We start from the raw sequence: 23804 nt of genomic DNA, 5'->3' as shown, positions 1-23804 counted from the left end.
TGTCACACAATTACCTTTGACTTTAAAAGAGGGAACTTCTCTAAAATGAGAAACCTCATAAAGAGGAAGTTGAAAGGGACATTTAGGAGGGTTAAATCTCTGGAAAAGGCTTGGGGGTTACTCAAGTCCACATTACTAGAGGCTCAGCTGGCTTGTATATCACAGGTCAGGAAAGGTAGTAATAAGTCCTAGAGGTCACCACCATGGCTAACAGGTAAGGTGAAGGAAGCTATTAGAGAAAAAAAGGCTTCCTTCAGAGACTGGAAGGATTGCCCAAATGAGGCAAATGAAAGCAAACACAAACTTAAACAAAGGAAATGCAAGCAAATAATTAGAGATGCAAAAAAGATTTTGAGGGGCATATCACTAAACACATCAAAACAAACAATAAGAAATGCTTTAAGTATATTAGGAGTAGAAAACCAGCTAGAGAAGCGGTTGGACCATTGGATGACAATGGGAGAAAATAAACAATAAGGGAGGATAAAATGATTGCTGAGAAACTAAATGAATTCTTCTCATCTGTCTTCACTGTTGAAGATATAGGGCAGATACCTTCTCCTGAACAGATGTTTTGGGGAGTGGAGAATGAGGAACTGGGGCAAATAGTGGTAACAAGACAGGAAGTCCTAGAACATCTAGACAAACTGCAAGTTAACAAGTCACAGGGACCAGATGGTATTCATTCTAGAGTTCTTCAAGAACTCAAATGGGAAATTGCTGAACTCCTAACAAAAATATGTAACATGTCCCTTCGATCAGACTCTGTACCAGAGGACTGGAAAATGGCCAATGTAACACCCATTTATAAAAAAAGGTTCTGGGGCACCCCAGGAAATTACAGGCCAGTTAGCTTAACGTCTGTTCCGGGTAAATTGATGGAAAGCCTTATTAGAGAGAGAATCATCAAGCATATAGAAGGGCAAAACCTGCTGAGCAAAACCCAACATGGCTTCTGTAAAGGTAGGTCCTGTCTCACTAACCTATTAGAGTTTTTTGAAAGTGTCAATAAGCATGTGGACAGGAATGAGCCTGTGGACACTGTGCATTTGAATTTCCAAAAGGCTTTAGACAAAGTCCCCCACCAAAGACTGCTAAGCAAACTTTATAGTCACGGGATAAGAGGACAAGTCCTCTTATGGATTGAGAGCTGGCTGAAAACTAGGAAACAGAGAGTAGGAATCAATGGTCAGTTCTCACAATGGAGGGATGTGAGCAGTGGGGTCCCTCAGGGATCTGTGTTGGGACCGGTGCTTTTCAACCTGTTCATCAATGACCTGGAGGTGGGGTTGAACAGCTAAGTAGCCAAGTTTGCAGATGACACCAAATTATTTAGGTGGTTAAAACAAAATCGAACTGTGAAGAGCTCCAAAAGGAACTCTACAAACTGGAAGAAAGGGCATTAAAATGACAAAGGAGATTCAATGTGAGCATGTGTAAAATGATGCATATTGGGGCAAAAAATCCCAACTTCACATATACACTGATGGGATCTGTGCTGACAGCAACAGACCGAGAAAGGGATCTTGGGGTGGTAGTGGATAGCTCAATGAAGATGTCAACCCAGTGTGCAGCTGCTGTAAAAAAGGCAAATTCCATGCTGGCCATAATTAGATGAGGAGTTGAGAATAAAACTGCTGATATCATACTGCCCTTGTACAACTCTATGGTGAGACCACACTTGAAATACTGTGTACAGTTCTTGTCACCACCCCTAAAAAAGGATATTACAGAGCTTGAGAAAGTACAGAAAAGAGCGACCAAAATGATTAGGGGGCTACAGCAACTGCCCTATAAGGAGCAGTTAAAACGCTTAGAGCTGTTTAGCTTGGAAAGAAGGCGGCTGAGGGGAGACATGATAGAGGTTTATAAAATTATGCATGGTTTGGAGAGAGTGGACAGGGAGAAGTTTTTCTGCCTCTCCCATAATACTAGAACTAGCTGAAGCTGGAGGGTGAGAGATTCAAAACAGATAAAAGGAAGTATTTTTTCACACAACGCATAGTTAAATTGTGGAACTCCCTGCCCCAAAATGTGGTGATGGCTGCCAACTTGGAAGGCTTTAAGTGGGGAGTGGACTTGTTCATGGAGGAAAGGGCTACTAGTTAAAATGGATCCTAGTCATGATGCATACCTATTCTTTCCAGGATCAGAGGAGCATGCCTATTATCTTAGGTGCTGTGGAACACCAGGTTGGATGGTGCTGCTGCAGTCGTCTTGTTTGGGGGCTTCCTAGAGACACCTGGTTGGCCACTGTGTGAACAGACTGCTGGACTTGATGGGCCTTGGTCTGATCCAGCAGGGCTTTTCTTACGTTCTTATCTACCTGACAGCAGTTACTCTGTAGAGAATCCCATATAGGTGCTAAAGGAGCAGGCATCTGCTCCCCATTGAGTCATGAGGCGAATGTATGACATAAGCGCTATACATGTAGATACCAGGGCTGCAACTGGGGGCGGGGAGGGCAGCTGCCGCCCCTGTGACATTTGACATGCATACCTGGCACAGAAGTGCCTACAGGAGAGGCAGTTCTGCTGCCCTCTCTGCATGTCACAGGGGCAGTAGCTGCCCTCCTGACCCCCCCCCCTTACAGCCCTGATAGATACAACCATTTGTATTCTCCTTTCCCCTCCAGAACAAACTCTGCATGTGCTTGAGTCACATAATAATTAGTATGCACGGTGAGGAAATATATTCATTCCTACTCCAGAATGCACACTGGTAACCTGACTAAGGAATATGTGAACTGGCTTCTCATCTTCTTGGTTGCCTAATGAGCTATTCCTGTCAGATGCTTCAATCCTTTGATTTATTTAGCATTGTTGTAAGATGAAGGGCCATGCTACATGATAATAATGAACCCTACAAGGACAGCTGGGTAAATTGTGTGCTTCTCCCTCATTCAAATTCTGTATGTGGGATGCATTATGCAAATTGCACAGCCCTGCTAGTTTGTACAATGTTTGTATTTTGTTCAATGAATTCTGTTTCTTAGATTCAGAAATATTTGGGCAATAATAACAATAGTAATAATAATAGTAACAACAACAACAACCTTTCCTGTCCCATCTACCAACCACTGAAGCAACTTCCTGCCCACTTTATACTGGTTGCTCTCTAATACAAGTGAATTGTAGGGGCAGCAGCAGAATATCATGTCTATGTTCTCCTTGGTGCTGCCTGTTTTTGTTAATCTTTTCCTGCTATAGCTGAAAATGTTGAGGCATTCTTGAGGGAATATCCATGACAGAATTATCCTACATTCATTTTCAGCACCCATACAAATGTATGTTTAATAGTTTCCATGAATTCTGAAAGGATTTGACTGTCTTGATTTCCCCTTTCAGCTACCTTCTAACCAGTTTGCTTGTTACTGTAATGTTTTCTCTTCTGAAATCTACTGTCATTGTGTTGGACTTTGGGGGCAGTTTTCCACTGACATAAATGCTGAACAATAGCACTATGCATCAACATCTACACCTTTCACCAGGTCTCGAACTCCAAGTCCAGACCAATACCCTTCTAGTTTCACTACTTCTCTAGTTGGCTCCATGATCAACCAACAAGGTATCCAGATACCTTGTCTCCATTGCATTACTTAAGCAGAAATTCTCATAATCAATGTAAAGTTGGCTGTCACCCATTATTGCAATATTTTTTTCTTATTTCTTTATGTATCTCAAGATCACTTTCACTGTTTAGGTCAGGCAGGTGATAGTACACAGCAACTTTTGAATTACCATGAGGACCAGTTATCTCCACCCACAGAGGAGTTTATTCCCCTGAGATGTTCTAGCTTTTTTGACTCTATTCCATCATTGATATACAGAGTAGTACTGCACCCCCATACATCCTTTCCTGCCCTGTCTATAGAGACAATAGTATCACATTGGACAGTTCTAGAACAAGAAAGTTCTAACAGGTCCCTGAAGGTTCCATCCACATACCTTTCTGTCTCTCTCATCTTCTCCAGTTTGGCAACTTGAGGGATCAAATCTGATTCCTGACCTCTAAGAGCTCCATACATCTAGCACACACCCACAACTTCGGTCCAGAGGGCAGATAATCATACAAGTGGCACACTCTAAAAACACCGGATAGCTCCATCCGCCTGCTGGCTTTCCACTTTTATTACTGATTTTTTCATTTAAAGCTGTTAAGTTTAAAGATAGGTGCTTATCCCAAACTATGCAAATTCCTATACTGAGAAGGATAATGTATAATGCCCTGATTTCCTTGCCCTGATGCTAAATTCATAGGAGCTTAACTCACATGTCCTTTTTTTAAGGTCCTTTGCGACTGGAGTTCTTCCTTACTTCCATTCAAACTTTCCCACTGAACTCCCATAAAAAACTCCCTGGTTAACACATAATGTTTTCTCGGTCTGGTTACATGTTCCCAGGAAGAACTGGATTCTTAGGAAGTTGAACTCTGATTTTAGGAGCCCCGTGGCACAGAGTGGTAAGCTGCAGTACTGCTGTCAAAGCTCTGTTCATGACTTAAGTTTGATCCTTACAGAACTTGGTTTCAGATAGTCGACTCAGCCTTCTAGACTTCCGAGGTCAGTAAAATGAGTACCCAGCTTGCTGGGGGTAAAGTGTAGATGACTGGGGAAGGCAATTGCAAACCACCCCATAAACACCCCTAATAAACGCATGGGTCAGTAATAACTTGGTGCTTGTGCAGGGGACCACTTTTACTTTTAACATGAACTCTGATTACTCAGCTGAGGCCTGTGGTTCCACCCCCAAGCCTCAGGCAATGCAGATTAACTCAACTCAGACAGCAACAGTCCCTCCCACCTAGCACACAGCTAGAACAAAAACAAGCTTCAGGCAAATGAACACACCATGGTCATTTATGCATGGGAGTTTTACCTGAGGTTCATTGCTCGCTGGACCCACACTTCCCTGTTGGGAATCTATGCACCAGCAGACTCCAAGCCCAAATCAAGTCCCGCCCCTTTAAATGCTGCTTTGTAATTGGCTTACTTGTAGTGCTTACTGTGAGAGAAACCCCCCCAAAAAACCTGCCACATAAAAAAGCATTCTAAGAACAGCTACATAAAAAATGGAGCAATACGAAAGCGGGGTGGGGGGAGGAGAAATCCAAGCCTCGGTTTTAAAAATATTTTATTCTCAAAAATTGCTCTGAGGAAGCAGGAAGTATTTCAATCCCTGCCTCTGGATATGCTGCTTTGTAATTGGTTGTGAGCGAAACCAAGCTTGCATGCCCCGCAATTTGCCTTATGCATGGGAATTTCACCCTGGGTTTGCTCAGGGAAGATGGAAGAGTCAGGTTAACAGAGGGATGGGAAGACCCGGACATTGTGAGGGCTGGCAGTGAGATCATCTCTAATGGATGGAAAACTCATACATAACTCTAGGGAACAACCGAGACAGACATGGGGCAATTGTGAATGAAAGTACCCTTGCAGCCATAAACGACCCACAACAGTTAAAGAACCAAGTAATCTCAAGCAAAAAGACACATTCTTACCACCTCCTTTGCGTCTTGTACCAATCCCATACAAAACTCCCGTTAGCACATCCTGTTAGCACACTCTAGTTGTGCACTTCCAGAAAAAAAAAACACTGTGTGACTTCCAACAAAGTTGGAAGCTCTGGAAGGCCTATGAGTTTTATTTTGAATTCTGATCACTCACTCGATTGTACCATATGTTCCCAAAGTTTCCTCGTCAGCCATGAGGGAGAGTAATTTTGGTTTGTTGGTTATAAAGAAAAGAAATCTGAAATGCCTGGATTTTTATTATTGTGCCCTTAAGCAGATTCTCTTCTTGTGAAATTACTTCAATGACTGAAAAATGTGCACATACCTACACTACATAGCAAAAAAATAGTTGAAAATTATTTGTATGTGTGTGACTTCACCATTCTGCTTCTGATAAGTTTTAAAAAGAAAAAGAATATTTGTTTTCTTACCTTCTCACCAACACCTCCAACAGAGCCAACTGAACCAGTAGGACCTTGAGGACCCTAGGATGACGAAGACAATAAGTTATAAGTTAAGTCACGCATGATTTATTTATTTTTTTAAAACTGAAATAAAAAACCATTAGAAGGGTGATCTTTCTTACATCAGCTCCATTTGGTCCTTGAGGGCCTCTTGGGCCAGGGGGTCCAGGTGGGCCCTATAAGGTTACAAAAAGAAATTCAACAAATGAAACAGGGCTATAGGCATGCTAATCAGCACAAGGAAGGTACAAGGCTTTTCCGAACTAGTTAAGAGCTGTAAACTGCACTATATCTAATTCTCAACATGGCCCTATCTGTGGATACCTAAATCTCAAGGTTAAAGCCATGGACACAGATCTTTCTACAAATCTGAGAAAAGCCCCAGGTTTGCAGAAAAATCTGAAATAACACCCCCTCAAAAAAAAAAAACACATGATAGTGCCTGTAGCTTTAAGAAACAGATGCTCTCAGTGGCCATTGCTAGGCAACCTCGACAATATTACCAAACTTCTAGCCTTGGTTTCTATCAGTAAATGGTGGGGGGAGGGCACAGGGCCCTTTCTAGGATGGTTTTGGTCTTTGAGGGAGGACTACAAGGGCCAGACCTAGCAGCAACCACTGGGCAACTTGCTATAATGTGACTTACATGATTCACCCAGGCCCAGATGCTTGCTAATGTTCAACAGCAGTCATCCCACAAAAACTTCGTGGTATAGTGGTTAGAGTTTCAGACTAAGATCTGGGAGTACCAGATTTGAATACCCAGTCTGCCATGGAAGTTCACTAGGGGACCCTGGGCCAATCACACACAGTCTAACATACCTCACTGGGTTTTTGTGAGGATAAAATGAGTGGCAAATGATTAATGGAAAATGATATTTGGGCCTCCATTGTGGAGAAAGGTGGGGTATAAATGAAGTAAATAAATAATAAATAAAACTGAAGACTGATGGGAGGGAGAGAAAAGGTTGGTAGGTGGGTGGGAAGTAGAAAAGAAAGCAGAGAGGTTACGAGGAAAAGAAGAAAATTTATTTTTATTTTATTTCATTCAATTTGTACTCTGCCCTTTCCCAACTCAAGTGGGTCCAGGGCAGCTTCCAACACTATGTATCAAACAATGTAGTTAAAACATGAGTTAAAACACAACATTAAAACAATATAAAGATTAAAAGAAGGCTGTTGAATTTATACCTACTGTAATAAATAATTTCCTAAAAGTGAGGGAGACCATAGCAGTCATAACAGAAGGCCAGTGATCTAGTCTGGTAATAATAATCCTCAGGCAGTGTAGACAAGAGAAATCCAGGAAGGACAGGGGACTAACAAGGGAAATGACCAAGAAAGGGAAGGGGAAAAGGGGGAGGAAGGAAAAAAAGGAAAGAATGGATAAGAAGGGAGGAAAGGGAGGCCAAACTGCTCTATTAACCATTGCTGCCTCAACCATATGCCTGGTGGAACATCTCTGTCTTGCAGGTCCTGTGGATCTGAGTTAAGTCTCGCAGGGCCCACGTATCATCAGACAGAGAGTTCCACTGGGCTGGGGTCAGAGCTGAAAAAGCCCTGGCCCTGGTTGAGGACAGCCAGATAGTGTGGGAGCCAGGGACCACCAATAAGCTGTTTCCTGAAGCGCATAAAGCTCTGAGAGGGGTATACTGGGAGAGGCAGTCGCAAAGTGTGGGAAGGGGGGTAAAGGAGAAAGTGAGGTGCCCCCTGCAAGTCCTTTCAGGGGCCCCCCTATGCTACTGCACTAAAAATAAATGACAGAACAGTCACAAATGGATATTTAAGAGGAAGTTAATATTATGTTTTAAATTCTCTACTTGGTAGTCATAAAACAGGATATAAATCTACTCAATGTCATAAAGATACAAACCTAATGGACACACACACACATACATTGGTACTTGTATTATTCAGCTTGTGACACTGACTTGGTTTATGCTCTTGCTGAACAGTCTACTCTCACCTGAGGATTTTTTGACTGGGAACAGGTAGGAAGAAAAGGATATATAGGAAATGATATTCTTTGTAATTTTCTTTATGTCAACTATATACAGATTTTTTTTAAAAAAACAAACAACATACCATTGGACCAACATCTCCGTTTTCACCTTTCTCACCTGGTGGACCAGGTAGACCCTAAGGATAGGAAAGACAAACAAAGAAATAACACAATTATTTGAACTTGAGTGATACTGTAAATTATAACCCGATAAGAACATTTCTGAATGTCAGTTTAGATATCTATCAAAATGAATATGGTTCTGTGCTTCTGTGATAGTCTACTGACCCTCTGCCTTCCTCTCTAACTCCTAGGATTCATGTCTATGTCTAACAAAAGAGGAAGCCAGACAGATAATGAGATTCTTGTATGGGAGTTTATCAAGATTAGAAAATTCAATTCTAATATACATGTGATTCTAATACATGTATTTCTGAATTGTAAAGCCAAATGCTTTGGTTGTGTAAAAAATTCTCCTACAGACATTACAAGGAATGTAAACTTCATTCAGTTTATCTAAAAATGGAACATCATAATTTAATAAATGGTCCTTAATAGAAATAATACAACACTATTTCAACATTAACGTGTTACTGTTTATGGGGGGGGGGGAAACAAAACGTCTTGTGTTGGACCAGTTACAAGATATTCCTTTACGATGTTGAATATTCCACTTAAAGAAATGTATTTTGTGATTATTCTACACCCAAAGGAACCTGGACAAGCTCTCAGTCCAAGTGAAGGAAAGGTGTGAAGGGAGACACTGCTTAAGCCTTCTCTGCTGAACCTTTTTTAGCTTAGAATCACACACTCCAATCAGGTTTTTTTACCTGCAAGGGAAAGATACAAGAGGCTCCATCCAATTACTTCACTGTGAGCATCCTTACTTCACTGGAAGAAGCCCCTTTCCATCAGAGGAAGACTTCTCACTTAGCAGAATGGAATAGATGAATCTAACCCAGAGTTTCCTTCACTTCTCCATCTCTTACCCCATTTTGCAGTTGCAAAACAAAAGGAGCTTGGGGAGGACAATCTTGAGTTTAAAAAAACCATAGGAGAAACAGCTAAGCAGCCACTCCTCATAGGGATACAAGTTAATTAAACTGTTATAAAGGAAAGAAACACAGAGGTCTGTGCCTCTGTAGATATCTGGAAAGTTAGGATATAAATACCCCCAATAAATAACTAAACAAAATGTAGCTTAAGTCTTGAAACAACTTCATGATAGGAATAGGTGTTCACAGAAGATACTTTGTTTTCAAACCAGTCTCCCATATTTTTCTGTTCTAGTGTTTTCCCCCAGATTGACCAAAATGATACATGTATACAGCTGAGATTTATATACTGCTAAGGCCTGAACTACATGTTAACTAGATGTTTCCCCAAGTACTGCAGGGCCCTATTTGGATTAGGACCATGGCATGGGGGTGGGGGGGGAGAGGGGCTTCTACCTTCCCTGAAATGACCCTGGGGGCATTATTTGCCCTATGGGGAGAGGCAGAATATATACTGATCACTGCACATGTAGACCCGCAACTCACCCACCTCAAGCCTTAGCCTTTTCTAGCCCAGTGGCCAGGGGAAAGCAATACAGGAGGATTACTGTTGCATTTTTGCAAGCCCAGAACAACCATATCCAGCTGCCTTTTCAAAAGACTTCATGGTCTCAATGCTGTAGCCAAGAGGTAAAGCAGGAAAAAGAGGCAGGCGGCAACAGAAGTATGATTTCCTGTATGTTCTAAGTATTGTTTTTGTTAGGTAATGAGCACAAATGAGGCAACTTCCACTTTTCCTTACAGTATGAACAGTTCATCCATTCCATCCTCTAATTATGTGGAAGGTTAATAGACTGCTCTGCATTTACACAAAAGGGTATAATGAATACTAATATGCATACTGAAATGTATCCATTGATTGAAACAGATGCAAAAAGGCAGAGTCAATGCATTCTTGTCTCATTACCAGTTTCTAAACAGGAGATAATGGCAGGTGTTTTCAATTATTTAGAGAGGCATTAAATGTCCGTCTCTTACTGAATGTGCAAAACTAACTCTAACATTCAAATGTTCTGCATCCATTCAGCAGTCCAGTGTACTTGAATACTTAATGATTAGGGATAAAACGTCTGTCTCTTCTATTGAATACACAAATTATTAAGTGGTTTGTCATAATAATCTCCATTTGTTTAAATGGTCACACAATTGAGCTTTAATAAAAACTTTAAAAAACCAACCCGGAAATTCAAGAAACCACAATAAAACTCATCAAGACCTTCGAACGTTACTTTGTACAAAACTAAGTACATGGTCCTGAGTGGCAGGAACATCAGCTCTGTGCATTTAAAAAATAACACACTACCCTTGGATCCAGTGCAGGCCTCTTCCATCCTCTTCCTCTAAGTAAAACTCTCAGCTGGAAAGGTCGGTTGAGGAAAGAGGAAGCATTCCTACTTGGAGTAGCAAGTACCATGGAAGGGAATGGGAGAAAGAAGATTCCATTGAGCCTATGGCTATATGCACAAGGCTGCAGATGCACAGGGAATAGGGTTGCCAACCTCCAGGTACTGAGATAACTGTATGAAGCGGACACATAAGTAACGTGTTTAAACATATATTCAACCACAGTGCAGTGATACAAACAAGAAACACATACAACTATGTACACAAATATACAATACTTATTCTAATGCAGTCTTTGTGCAAAAAGGTTTTCTGTTGTAGCAGTAGTTGTAGAAAAATTCTTTAAAAGGTCCATAAGGTACTCTTTAAAAGGTCCATAAGGTACTCTTAAATCTTCAAAAGAAGATTGTTGAATATATGTTGAATATATGTTTAAACATGTTATGTGTCCGCTTCATACAGTTATCTCTGTGCTGATTTCCAAACCTTGTGGTAATAGCACAGGAGTGCTCTTCTTTTTTGTGATTTGCTAAACCTCCAGGTACTAGCTGGAGATCTCCTGCTATTACAACTGATCTCCAGCAGACAGAGATCAGTTCACCTGAAGAAAATGACCACTTGGGCAATTGGACTCTATGGCATTGAAGTCCCTCCCCTCCCCAAACCCCGCCCTTCTCAGGCTCCGCCCCAAAAATCTCCCGCCGGAGGCAAAGAGGGACGTGACAACTCTTACAGAGAAAGGGGAAGAATTGTGCCCTGAATTGTAAAGAAAATGTTCCGAACAATGTCTGACAAATAAACTAATGGATATATAGATTATTTGGAGCAAAGGATGCATTGTATGATATGTATATAAGTTCAGCTTTGAAATGGCAAGGGTTCCTGCTTTTTTGATAGACTGTAAATGTAATCAGAAGGAATCATGCCAAATTTAAAATCCCATTTTGCTTAAACCCCTCACACAATCTGCAATCCTGCACTCCCTTAAACTCTGTGGGAGTTTTGCCACTAACTTCAATAGGAGCAGCTCACACCCTTACCAATTCCATTCTTTAGCAGCAGGCACAATCCCTAGCCATTTGTGACAGACAGTCTCCCAAAGAAAATTTGATTCCAATTTGCACATTCAATAAATGATATGCTCAGCTGCTGAAATTCTCCACTTCACAAAATTGAAAAGATTGTTCCAGTAACTGCTGACTGCAATTTCACACTGATATTTAAAAATGGGTGACATGTGGTCTGATCAGCTGCTTTCATTAAATTTGTAACCTGGGATTTTAATAGATTGTAATCCTATTGAAGCTAATGGCTCTACAATTGGCTTAAATTATTGTTCTTGGTAGAACTAGCTTGGTAGAACTAGTTACTTATTTTTGGAAGTGCATAGGTGTATCCACTTCATAACCCCCATAGATATAGCTCTGTGGCATTTAAGCAGATAACATATATAGTATTACTGGCCATGATCCAGCAAGGCAGAATGAAGCATTCAAGCCTGTTCTCTCCACTGACAGTTGTGGAAAAGGAAAGTTAAGCTGCGCATTGGTACACCAGACAAGAAGCCGTGCAGCTGTATCTGAGATTTGCAATTATGGCCACTACACTACTGTAACACTTAAAATTATCTTGGTTTGTGGAATTTAGGAACTTGCCCTGGGAGTAGTGTAAGGTTTTTTGGTTCAAGAGGGAAGAAGCAAATGGAGGTGTGTGTGTGTGTGTGAGAGAGAGAGAGAGAGAGAGAATATGACAATTCATACTGTTGTAGCTCAACCATGGGTGCACTTGCCCCTCTTTCAAATCTAAAACAAATCTCCTAAGCATATATTTTAAAAGTTGTAAGAGATATTTGCTCTCAGCAGTCAACAGTTAAGAAATGTCCAGCCGAAACTAAGCACCAAAACTAAGTTCCATGGAGGTGATGTAAATATGTCTTTGCTACTCTCATTGAAATGAGTGGATCCCCAAGTTCTTAATTTTGGCTACATTGTGCCAATGTATTTTGGCCCATTTTTCAAGCCACATAATAAAGTATACAACTATAAAGTAGGTTCAGTGAGGTTATGAGGGTTAGGACAATTAAAGCCTTACAGTGTAATCCTAAGGCATCTTTCCTAGAAATAAGTCCCACTGAGTAGACTTCATAGAATTCTGAGCAGACCTACTTAGAATTGCTCTCTAAATATCCTGGATGAACAATTGCCTACAAATCACTTATGTGTAGGTGGGACTGGTGGCAAGGTAAAGACCCCTGTGTTGTGGATATAAGGAGCTCATCAGTTACAATTTGTTCTCCTGACAGATATTAACAACTTACCGGGCAGTTTGTTATTAAGATTTATTCAGCCATAAACTTGCCTTTAGTGATTCAAACTCAGGCCCTCGTTTTGAAAGGTGCATACAGGCTTAACTTTCCAATACACAGATGGTACAATTAAAGGCCATGGGAGAATAAATATGCTTAGTTAGGTATGCTGGTATTTGTCAAACCACAATCTTCAAATACAACCTTGCAGACAATTATTATAGTGTTATATTGAAATATTTTCAACCCCAAATCCAGCAGGAACTTTCCCCACTAGGTGTTAAAATGTAGCCAAGATTTTCTTCTCCCTCACAGGCAGTTACATGAAGAAAGTAGGAATGTTCCATTCTTAGTTTCAGTCGGCCAGCCATTTTTAATAGGTGTATTGCAGCTGGAAGTGTAGAGCAGTGGTTCTATAGAGCCTTACTAGGAAGTCCACAGTTTGAGTTGAATCTAGATCATCTGAGGAGTCCCATCTGTGATCTCTTATGTTTTGAAACAGAGACAAAAGTCTCCTCATCCCTCCCAAAATGGCACCCATAGGAGGCTCAGACAGTTAACATTATCATTCAGCTCAGTGTAGCAATGACTTTTGGTTGTTCTGACCCTTTCAAGAATATGTTCTGTTGCTGCCTACTTGTACTTTCTGCGGCTACTCTGATGTTGTGGAAGAGCATTCCAGAAGATCTACCTCTCTCTTGTTATTTTGGAGAGTACTGAGCTCTTTACCCCCTTTGTCTTTGGCCCCTGAAGATGATTGCTTCATGGGTTTCTGAAACACTCAGACTCTGTTGACCTTGATTTTAAGGTTTTCCAATGGTTGTTTTAATTCTGTTGTTTTTACAATGATATTGTGTTGCACTGATTTTATTATTGTTACCTACTTTCACTCCCAGTTATCTGAGAAAAAAATAGGCTTCTAAATGTTTTAATCACAGAAATATAAATTTAATTTAGGGGAAAATAGCATTTGATTACTATTAATAGTGCCAAAATATTTTTATGTAATGTTTTCATACACTCTTCTCCAAATGTAATCAAGGTGAGATGCATACAAACGTAGAGTAAAATATACAAGTAGGAAATGGTGTAATAATCTATGCTGACAAGGCATAAAACCTGCATTATATATACAGAACGTTGCATAATGAAACAAGTTTAAAATAAATAATTCAAAACATATAAAATATCATACTTGAGTAAGAATGCAGCTACCCACCCTCAGGCATTCCACAAAAGGCCCTCTTTAGCTAAGTTTTTACAGGACAGTGGATGGATTAAAAAGATGTATCTAAGACAGGGAAGTTTGGCAGTTTTAGTGAAAAAATCCCATATTTTAAGGAATACTATTTAAAAATATATTTACCTTTGCCAGTATGAATGACTTAAAATGAGCATTATAAGTACCATATGGTCAATTTTATTACATCTGGCGATATTTGATTATCGTGAAATATTATAACCAGAAAACGATAAGCTCTACAAGGGCTTCGGGCTTGCTTCGATGAGAGCCACATTAGTGACTAAAAAGGAGCACTTGATTGCTCAATGGTCCTTTATTATGATCAGAGTATATGAAATTCTGGTGAACAGAAACAGTACACTTGAAGAGAAATGAGATTCAAGGAAATATAATTTTACTCAAGCACACTGTTCATTTCCTTGTGTCTCATGTGATTAGATGTTTAGTTATGTTTCATTAAATTTAAAAACACAAAGGTGAAGTATATTATTTCTATTAATGCAAACCAAATTTAAACTTCATTAAAATGTAGAAAATATAAAATCTCAAGAGAACACTGTTAACCAGTCACCTTAGAAAGTTTTATTACTACACTAGAATTCAGATGATTGCATTGTTTTTTTCACTTTTAAATAAAGGGGAAAACTAGGTTTGACTTTTGTATTGAAAGAGCTTTTTTGCTCATTTAAAGAAAAGAGTGATGTGCATGTCTTACTGAACCCTTGCATCAGGAGCCCAGGAGTGCCAGCTTCACAAGGCTCAGGGTCATGAGAGTTGTATAAGTGGCCATTCGAAGAATCAGTAAGCTGTGCGGATATTAACAAACATTCAGTCAAGAGCATCTAGTCCAGAATTCTGCATCCACATTATTGATGTCACAGCAGCCTTCTGGATACTAAGGAAGAGGGAAGGAGGTAGTGACTTCCTTTCTACCATCCCATCCTGCTGTGGCCAAAGCTGAAGCAGTCTATGCAAGGGAAAAGGGAGAAGAGAGGAAGTGATCATGACTGTAAAAGGGCATTCTGGGAAGCAGAATTCTGGGAAGCAGGAATGAGAAAGAGGAGAAGCAATTTATCCATAAGTAAGCATGTGTTTAGAGCTACAAACATTTTTAATTGCCCTATAAAAATTTAGTGCTGCTTTCCTTTTACACTGTCTTCTACCTTTGTAACCTGCTTTCTGAATTATAGTTTGTCATGTGTTAGACAGTTCTTTGTTTGCATGCTTTCCCAGTTATATAGGCCTCGCCTCACTGCATTGTTTATCAGAGGTCTTTGCTGTTTGTTTGAATTGATTTTTAATATTCTGTAATCTCCCTGGAGTCCCAGCAAGAAAGGCAGGCTGTAAATGAAGCAATTCAGTAGATAAGTAAGTAAATACATAAATATTAATTTCATAAACATTTGGGTTGTTCATAAAATCCAGCTTTGACTTTTGAAAACAGAAATATGGATCTTCCTTTCATTTTATGGGGAATGGTGAGCAGAAGGAAGAGAGGCAAAGGTAAGACTTACCTGGAGACCAATGGGTCCAGGGGGACCTGGGAAGCCTCGTGGACCCTCATCCCCTTTCTGCCCAAACATCCCTTGCTGTCCTCTTGGACCAGGCTCTCCATCACCCCCCTGGTAGATTGGAAAAGACACAATTCTCAATGCATTGCCCAGAAATACTTTAATGTTTAACAGGCCTTACAAACTGGTAGAAGTCAGAGAAAACACACTCAATGTTGCTGGTTCGGATCCTAAATTATGTGGTGCTGAAATTAATGAGATCTAATTTCTCACAGTGTGGGAGGGGACTAGAATCTGTGTTTTAATATATTTAATATATATTCTGACTCATTCATTCAACAAATGCAGTAAACACAAGCTTGTGCTCTACAAATAAGTGGCACAGTAGTAATGAAGTCACAAATGAGATTTTATCATGGATTCTATTGATCCATACTGCTACTATTTCTAAGATATGGCAGATGCCAGTTCATTTTAATTCAGGAAGATTTATGCCAAGAGATCAATATATTTCTAACTGTGTTTGTTTTGTACAAAGTCCTGCCCAGATACTGAGAAAGATCACATAGATTTCGATTGTAATGCTATACAAAATTAGGCTACTTAAATTCCATGAATGTCAATTGGATAGAAGCAAGATTGCAACATTTATCCCATTCTTACAAAGAAGTCTATAAATGTTTCTAGCCCACCAAACTACAAGGTCAGCATATGCTAAAAAGATAATTAAAAGCTGAAGGAGTTCAGGTACTTGTCATGGTAATGTCATGGTAAAAACCTGCTAGACACCTAGAAGTCATTATCACAATTGATGTACTTGCTTCTTTCAAGGGGAGGGAAAAAAATTCCCGTGGCAAAATCTGAGTGCAAGGAAAATGCAATGGAACATTTTAAAAAGCCCTAAATGAAGGCACAGCCAAAGAACAACTTCCCAGACTTGGAAACCAATCCTAAGGAGGTCTGCTCAATGGTGCTTACTCCCAGGAAAGTGTTCTTAGGATGGCACTGTCAATTTAGTACTTAAGACAACAAAGTGAGTACCTGACATGAAGAGCGCCTCTCACTTTGTGAGTTCATTCAAAGAAAATAAATCCTGATGCTAAACACAAACTAGAAATCCATTCTTAACACTGGCAACAATCACACCTGTCACAAACACTTGGTCCTAGAGCTGGTTTGTACCCAAATGCTCAAAACTTTGCAAACAGCATCACTTGCATAATTCAGTCAGACATTAAAATATTAGAACCACAAATGAACAGCACATCAGATCTTTCAAAACCACCTCAAACACTATGCCTTTCAATGTGCTCACTCCATACCCTAAAAACACCAGTCCTACTTCCATAGGCATTTGATAATACAGATTGTAATTAACTGAGTGGAAGCATTTTTTTGGCCATCAAGTCACAGCTGACTTATGGTGACACTTCACAGAGTTTTTAAAGGTAAAACATGTTCAGAGGTGATTTGCCATTCCCTACTTCTGCACAGCAACCCCGAACTTCCTTGGGAGTCTCCCATCCAAGTACTAACCAGGGCTGACCCTTCTTAGCTTCCAAGATCTGGTGAGATCTGACTAGCCTGACCTATCCAGATAAGGGAATGCAAACTTTCCCTGTGTTTAGTCATGAATCATTTATTTGAATTGTTAAACTCTTGTATGACTGACCTAAGACTGGAACTGGAAAACGGTGTTTGTCTGTACAGACACAGATGCCTTGAGGATGTGATTTAAATTTTTCTCCATTTTAAGTTGTATCAATTATGTCTGAAGTTTCAGTACAACTAATGAGAGTTCAGGAAAGGTACTCATTTGTTATACATAACAAGTTGGATACTTACAGCTATACCGGGAGCGCCAACAGGACCTTGAAGACCTGGCGGTCCAGCAGGACCCTGTAAAAAAAGGGGAAAAGGTAACATCGGCATCTGAAGTCAGATGAACAGCAGATCCACAAGAAGGTATTTTGCATTATTCAGGTTTAATAAGCATCCCTGTATTTCTTCGGAGAGATGGTGCTGTGAGCCCAAGCTCTTTTACATTCTGAGCAGTCAAGCTTTATTTGTTCATCTCTCAAAGTCTTAGACTTCGTTGTCTACAATAAATTTGAAACTGACATTTATCTAAGGTAATTACGTTTGCAATATTTTGGGTTACTTAAAGGTGTATTTCCATTCAAACATGAATCACAGTGAGAACTGGGCTTTCCACAATCAAAAAGTATATCAGACCATTTTGTGGAGATTTATAGAGGGGGGGAAATCAACTATACTCTCCTTATCCATTTCCAAATAGATGCTTGCTGTTAGCCTCATATCCCCCTCCCCCCATAGAACAGTAAATGGCTCTTGTCACTGGACAAATCTCTCTACACTGATTCAACAGTGAAACCTTAAGCAGAGTTACACCCTTCTAAGTCCATCGAAGTCAGTGGACTTAGAAGGATGTAACCGTGCTTAGGATTGCACTGTTAGATGCTAAATATGTGTGACTACATCACATGGTGAAACACAGACCCTTCTTTAGAAACGTAGGCCATACTGTGTGTGTGTCTTTGGATCCAAAAACTCACCCCTTACTTGCATGTAAGGTTTTGTTCCTGGAGATGCTTTACAACATTGCTTTCACTCAGACATCACTATACAAGATCGGTAATTATCACCCAAACCCTAACTCTGGAATCCCACCCCTCTACCCTTTTACTTCTGAGCTCTTGTATGAACTGTGCGTGTATGCTATTTTTGTGTGCTTGAAATGATTTGTAATACAATTCCATTCCGTCTGGAACAAAACTGCTTCTTTATTGGGAGTTTTCCACAAGGGCATATCCCTGTATACAAAGGCCCTGGTTATGCGATCTCTCGCAAAACTCTGTCTCCACACTAATTCCCCTAACTCTAATTCGGGTAACATTCCCACTACCTTTGCCTTCTCTCCCCACCTCTTCTCTCACTCTCTCATCCTTTTACTCCCACCCCTTTCTTACTTTCTGTCTCCATCTTTCTCACTTTCACTCATGCTGCTGTCATTCCTGCTCTGCCTCATGTTACTGTCATTCCTTCTCTCTCTGTGCCTGTCTCTTTTCCATTTCAAATGTGGCTACAGCCACCCCTCTCATGCAACTGTTATTACTGATCTCTGTGTGACTTTCTGTTTTTTCTGCTATCATTTTTTCTCTTCCCCCATGAAAGTGTCATCCCTTCTCTTACCTTCTCTGAGGCCCTTTGCAAGGCGGCTCCTCCCCACCCCATTCCCTTCACTCCTCCCTGGCACACAACTTCTGCTGCAGCTACACAGGACAGGCTCCTGCTGGGAAGACCCAGGAAAAGTGGGAAGGCTTCTCCCTCAGCAGGATCAGAACTCAAATCCTCTTAACAAGAAAGGGCCTCTCCCCACTGGCTGCCCTGCTGGCTTGCAGCTTGGCTGCCTCAACAGCTGCAGCAAGCACTTCTCCCCTGCCTACAGCCAGAGGAAAGTTTATCAGTGGTTGTGCAGACAATGCTGTTGTCTTTGGGGGTATTTAAACTCCCCTGTCTTTAAAAAAAGTTTTAAGATTTTTCAGTGAACCTGGGGGGAATCCCCCATGTTTGTTGAAAAACATTACTCCATTAGTAAATGGCCCTGGTCCGTGGATTTAAATACCTGCACACTGGGGAACATTTGACAGACTATAAGATTTCAATAGTAAATTTCCTTTATTGAAAAGGATAGAATGAAATCTATTTTGGCTACTGACCATGCAATCATAAGCAGAGTTACAGCCTTCTGAGCCTTTTAATTTCAATGATCTCAAATGGATTGATTCTATTTAGGACTGCACTATAAACTCTTTATCAAAGGACTGACATCATTAATATATCTAATTTTCAACAGTGGCCCCATCTGTGGATACCTAAATTCAGAAATTGAACAAACAAGACAGATCTTTTGACAAACCTAAAAAAAGCCCCAGGTTTGCATTAAAATCTGAAATATTAAAAAAAATACATTAGGGGGTTAACCCTCCCACCAAACAATAGAAGCACAGCCTGTGCCTTTAAGAAATATATAACTTCTGGTCATTGTGGGGGTTGCTAGGCAACCACAACAATACTGCCACCTTCAAATCTTGGTATCTGTCAGTACAAGGAAGGGAAAGGAGGCTGGGTCCTTTCTAGGGCTTCCCATTTCACCCCCACTCCCCTCCCTTTTACTCTAGACAGAGGATTAATTGGGATCAGGCTAGGGTTGCCAGCTCCAGGGTGGGAAATACCTGGAGATTTTGGGGGTGGAGCCTGCGGAAGATGGGGTTTGGAAAGGAAAGGGACTTCCATGGCATAGGGTCCAATTGCCAAAACGGCCATTTTCTCCAGGGGAACTGATCTCTGTTGCCTGGAGATCAGTTGTAATAGCAGGAGATCTCCAGCTACCACCTGGAGGTTGGCAACTCTAGGTCAGGCTCAGCAGCAACAACTGGGCAATTTGCTACCATGCAGTTTTGCAGCTCATTCAGGTGTGGAGGTGGCTACAACTTAATGTCACACAACTAGGGTTGTCAACCTCCAGGTACTAGCTGGAGATCTCCTGCTATTATAACTGATCTCCAGCCGTTAGAAATCAGTTCACCTGGAGAAAATGGCCACTTGGGCAATTGGACTCTATGGCATTGAAGTCCCTCCCCTCCCCAAACCCCACCCCTCCTCAGGCTTCGCCCCAAAAACCTCCTGCCAGTGGCGAAGAGGGACCTGGCAATCCTACACACAACTCATCTGGTCCGGGCAGCAGCCTCCACACAACTGGTGCAATGTGGCTGAGCCTGGCAATAACCACCACACAATTTAGAGACTTGTTATTAAAAGATATTGCAGCTTGAGCAGACTGTGGTGACAGCGCTGGGGGGAGGAGCAGGAGACCAAGCTGAAGGCAGGCGGGCTGGCCAGTGAGCGGCTAGCCTAGCATGTGATCAAGGGAGCAGGAAGGATGGGACTCCTACTTGTTTTTATTATTACCTAGCCACAGCACTCAGTTCTTCTCTTATGGTTTCTGTTATAGAGATTCCATGGACCTTTAGCTTTCTCTTAAGGAGACATACAAAGAAAAATACCCAAGGCTCTAATTTTCTTCAAAGTCATTTCATCCCATTAGTCTCAGATTTTCTTATTCTATTTGGCCTGCTTTTCTAGGATATGGTGTCTTATACATTTAGGGATGCCTACATTTCAGTGCCCTTAGCCGAACTTTCCCCTTCCCTTAAAAATTCCTCAGAGGTTTCCAGACATTTCCCCCAACCTCTAAAAATCCACTCTGAAATTTTGCTTTAAGATGACAGTTGTAGTGGCAGGTCTTAGCCATCTTGCCCACTCTGAGAAGAGTTTCTTCATCAACTCCAGACCTTCAACAGAACTTCCAATGGGGAAGGGTAGAGGAATGTAACTCCCGCAGTTCTAACAACCTTCACTGACATTTTCTTTGAATCCCTGGCAGTGATGTGCAGACAGGCCCCAAATGGGTGGGGAAAAAATGGGTACATTTTATATAGGCTTGGCCCAGCTTGAAGCTGAGATACTGGACCCAAATAAATTATTGCTTTGGCCCTGCATTTGGAACACTTCTGAGAAAATTTCTACAACTTATTAAACCTGTTTTTTTAAAAAAAAAATTTTTGGCTGATCTTGAACTTTCAAATTTGCCTCAAAAATTTCACTGTAGATTAAATGTGGTTATCAACTCAAATGAAAAACTGCTTTGCTGGATCGATGAAGGACTAACGAAATTAATAGTGAGATTTTAACAGAGACCACTCAGGTGCTTCTGAAAGCTTCCACCCAGGGAATTAATATGTCTCCCCCCCTGCCCCAGGAACTATTCAAAATACTAGTTCTTACCTTTAAGGCACTAAATGGCTTGGGGCCAGGATACCTGAAAGACCATATCCTCTCATAGTGTAAAGCCTGGCAATCAAAATCTACCTCTCAAACCCTGCACTCTGGGCTTCCATCCACTGAGGTGAAGAGGGTAGCAACTAGAGACAGGGCATTTTCTGTAGTGGCATGTTGCCTTTGAAATGCCCTCCCCTTGAGGCTTTCATGGTGCCTACTTTAGTGTCCTTTAGGTGCCAGGCCAAAGGTTTTAATTAGGTGTTTTCTTTCTTTCTTTCTTTCTTTCTTTCTTTCTTTCTTTCTTTCTTTCTTTCTTTCTTTCTTTCTTTCTTTCTTTCTTTCTTTCTTTCTTTCTTTCTTTCTTCCTATGGTCTGAGGTTGTTTCATGGATAATTTTCTGCTGTTTATCTCTTTGGTCTTGTTTTAATGGCTTGTTTTTATATAGATAATATATTATTGAAATTCTAAGTCGCCTTGAGCAGCATAGAAATTTCCAAAGAAATCATAATTCATTATTGTTTGTTCCTAGCATCTGTTACTCAGTAGGACACTGCCTCTGAAAGAGATTTAATTTAGCCTTCCTAATGAAATAGCTATCAACAGTCCTATGCTACATGAAGCTGACGAATCTTTTTCTTAGGATTCTCATTTTGAATGACTTTAAGATTTGAGTGTTATATTCCATTTTTTTCTGGTAGTCATGGGCCAAACTATGATGGAAGAATTGGAAACTCCACTTACAAAATGTTATATTATAAATACACTGTGTATGAGAGTCAAAGCTTATGGCCAGCTGATCAGTCTTCTTCTTGCTTAATGCCATGTCTGGGATTGGCTCTAATTTATACCTTTTGGATCCTCATTCCACACATCCAAAAGATGTGCTCTTTGAACACATATACCTTGGGCAATTGAGGAGAAAAGGTCCCAGGGTATTTTTGGTTACAACCTTGAGTCAAACAATCTTTCTCCTTCAGTGCTAATTTAATCTTCCTTGCCCTCACTGACACTGCCAAGTGAACTATTTAAGTTTAAATTATGTCCACAGACCCAGGCACAATGAGTGCCTCCCTCGAATTTCATAATGGCCTTCTCATGGCCAATTCAGGTCAAACCAGGAAAACTAGTCAGCCCCAAGCCGGGAACTGGATTTGTCCATTTTTTTAAAAAAAAGTTAATGATTATGCTATTTTCCAGAAAGCCATGCTTTGAAAAATAAACAAATAAAATCCACTTTCACACCCATACATAGCAATAGGGAATACAATGGCATGTATTCTTGGTGGCCAGTGACACATCCTTACACTTCAGAATCTTTTCTAGCTCTCTCATGGCTGCCCTTCCCAGTTTCAATCTCCTCCTGATTTCTGAAGGCTGCATAGTACTCCTGTTTTGCAGCCTTCACTTCAATCTCATAAGCTTTCATAAGTGTCCTATAAAATGTTCTTGCGGCTTTGTTGCAAACCCACCGCAAAACACTCTCTAGCTGTCTAAGCTCCCGTTTCATATTCCGGACCCCTAGGTGAACCATGGGGCTCGATTTCAACTGGGGTGAAGAGGGTGTCAGTGTGCAATTTCATCGATGGCCATGGAGAGTCAGCCATGCCAGTCCTCCACAAGCACATCCAGAGAATCGCCAGGGGGATAGTATCCTGTAAAGCCCTCTGGAATCCAATCGGGTCCATAAGTTTTTGCAGGCGAGAATAGATCAGTTCATTGCCCAGACAAGGTAGGAGCAGGAAGTCAATCCGGATCTTCAGGACAAAGTGGTCTGACCATGGAACTTCCTCAATAGGATCCACTCTATCATAAGGAGACCCATTCAACTTAGAGAGGGGCATCTGACAAGAAGCCTCCAAAAGAGCCCAAGATGGACAGTCAAACTGCAAGGTGTGATCCCAATAATTAGTACAAGATTATATAAACTAAATTATATAAACTAAAATCAGGGAAACCAAATCCTCCTTCATTGAATGGAAGTTGCATCCTCTTTAAAGAATTCTGAGGCAGAGAGAAACCCCACATAAATTTCTGAAACAAAGTATTAATTTTATGAATAAATCTGCAAGGTATATAGATAGGAATTGCATGTAAAATATGAATAGTTCTAGGTATAATATTCATATTTATTTTACCCCAGAGAAAGAAAAAAAACAACCTAAATTTAAATATATGTTGATGGAGTCTGAACTGGCCAAGACTGAGATTGAAAGAGATCCTGGAATTGTGTTGGAAAGCTCTAAGAAAACATCAACCCAGTGTGTGGCAGAAGTGAAAAAGGCAAACACCGTGCTAGGAATTATTAGGAAAGGGATTGAAAATATTGTAATGTCCTTGTATAAAGCTATGGTGTGTCCTCATTTGGAATACTATATACAGTTCTGATCACCATATCTCGAAAAATTATATTACAGAGCTTGAAAAAGTACTGAGAAAGGCAACCAAGATGATCAGGCATTTGGAGCACTTTTCCGATTAGGAAAGTCTACGGAGTCTGGGACTTTCAG

General features: G+C 40.6%; 1 protein-coding gene across 1 annotated transcript in view; it reads right to left on the bottom strand.

Moving 5' to 3' along the window:
- Nucleotides 1-23804, bottom strand: part of COL11A1 (collagen type XI alpha 1 chain) — a 440246-nt gene that overhangs the window by 58187 nt on the left and 358255 nt on the right. The window contains exons 34-38 of the mRNA XM_056844241.1: nt 17281-17334; nt 15439-15546; nt 8061-8114; nt 6098-6151; nt 5943-5996 (exon numbers count right to left, since the gene is read on the bottom strand). Coding sequence (XP_056700219.1) covers nt 5943-5996; nt 6098-6151; nt 8061-8114; nt 15439-15546; nt 17281-17334 — 324 coding nt within the window. The remainder of the gene's footprint in view (nt 1-5942; nt 5997-6097; nt 6152-8060; nt 8115-15438; nt 15547-17280; nt 17335-23804) is intronic.

This window comes from Euleptes europaea, chromosome 2 (genome assembly GCF_029931775.1).
Source record: "Euleptes europaea isolate rEulEur1 chromosome 2, rEulEur1.hap1, whole genome shotgun sequence".
Taxonomy (NCBI): Eukaryota; Metazoa; Chordata; class Lepidosauria; order Squamata; family Sphaerodactylidae; genus Euleptes; species Euleptes europaea.
This window is presented reverse-complemented; position numbering and strand designations above follow the sequence as displayed.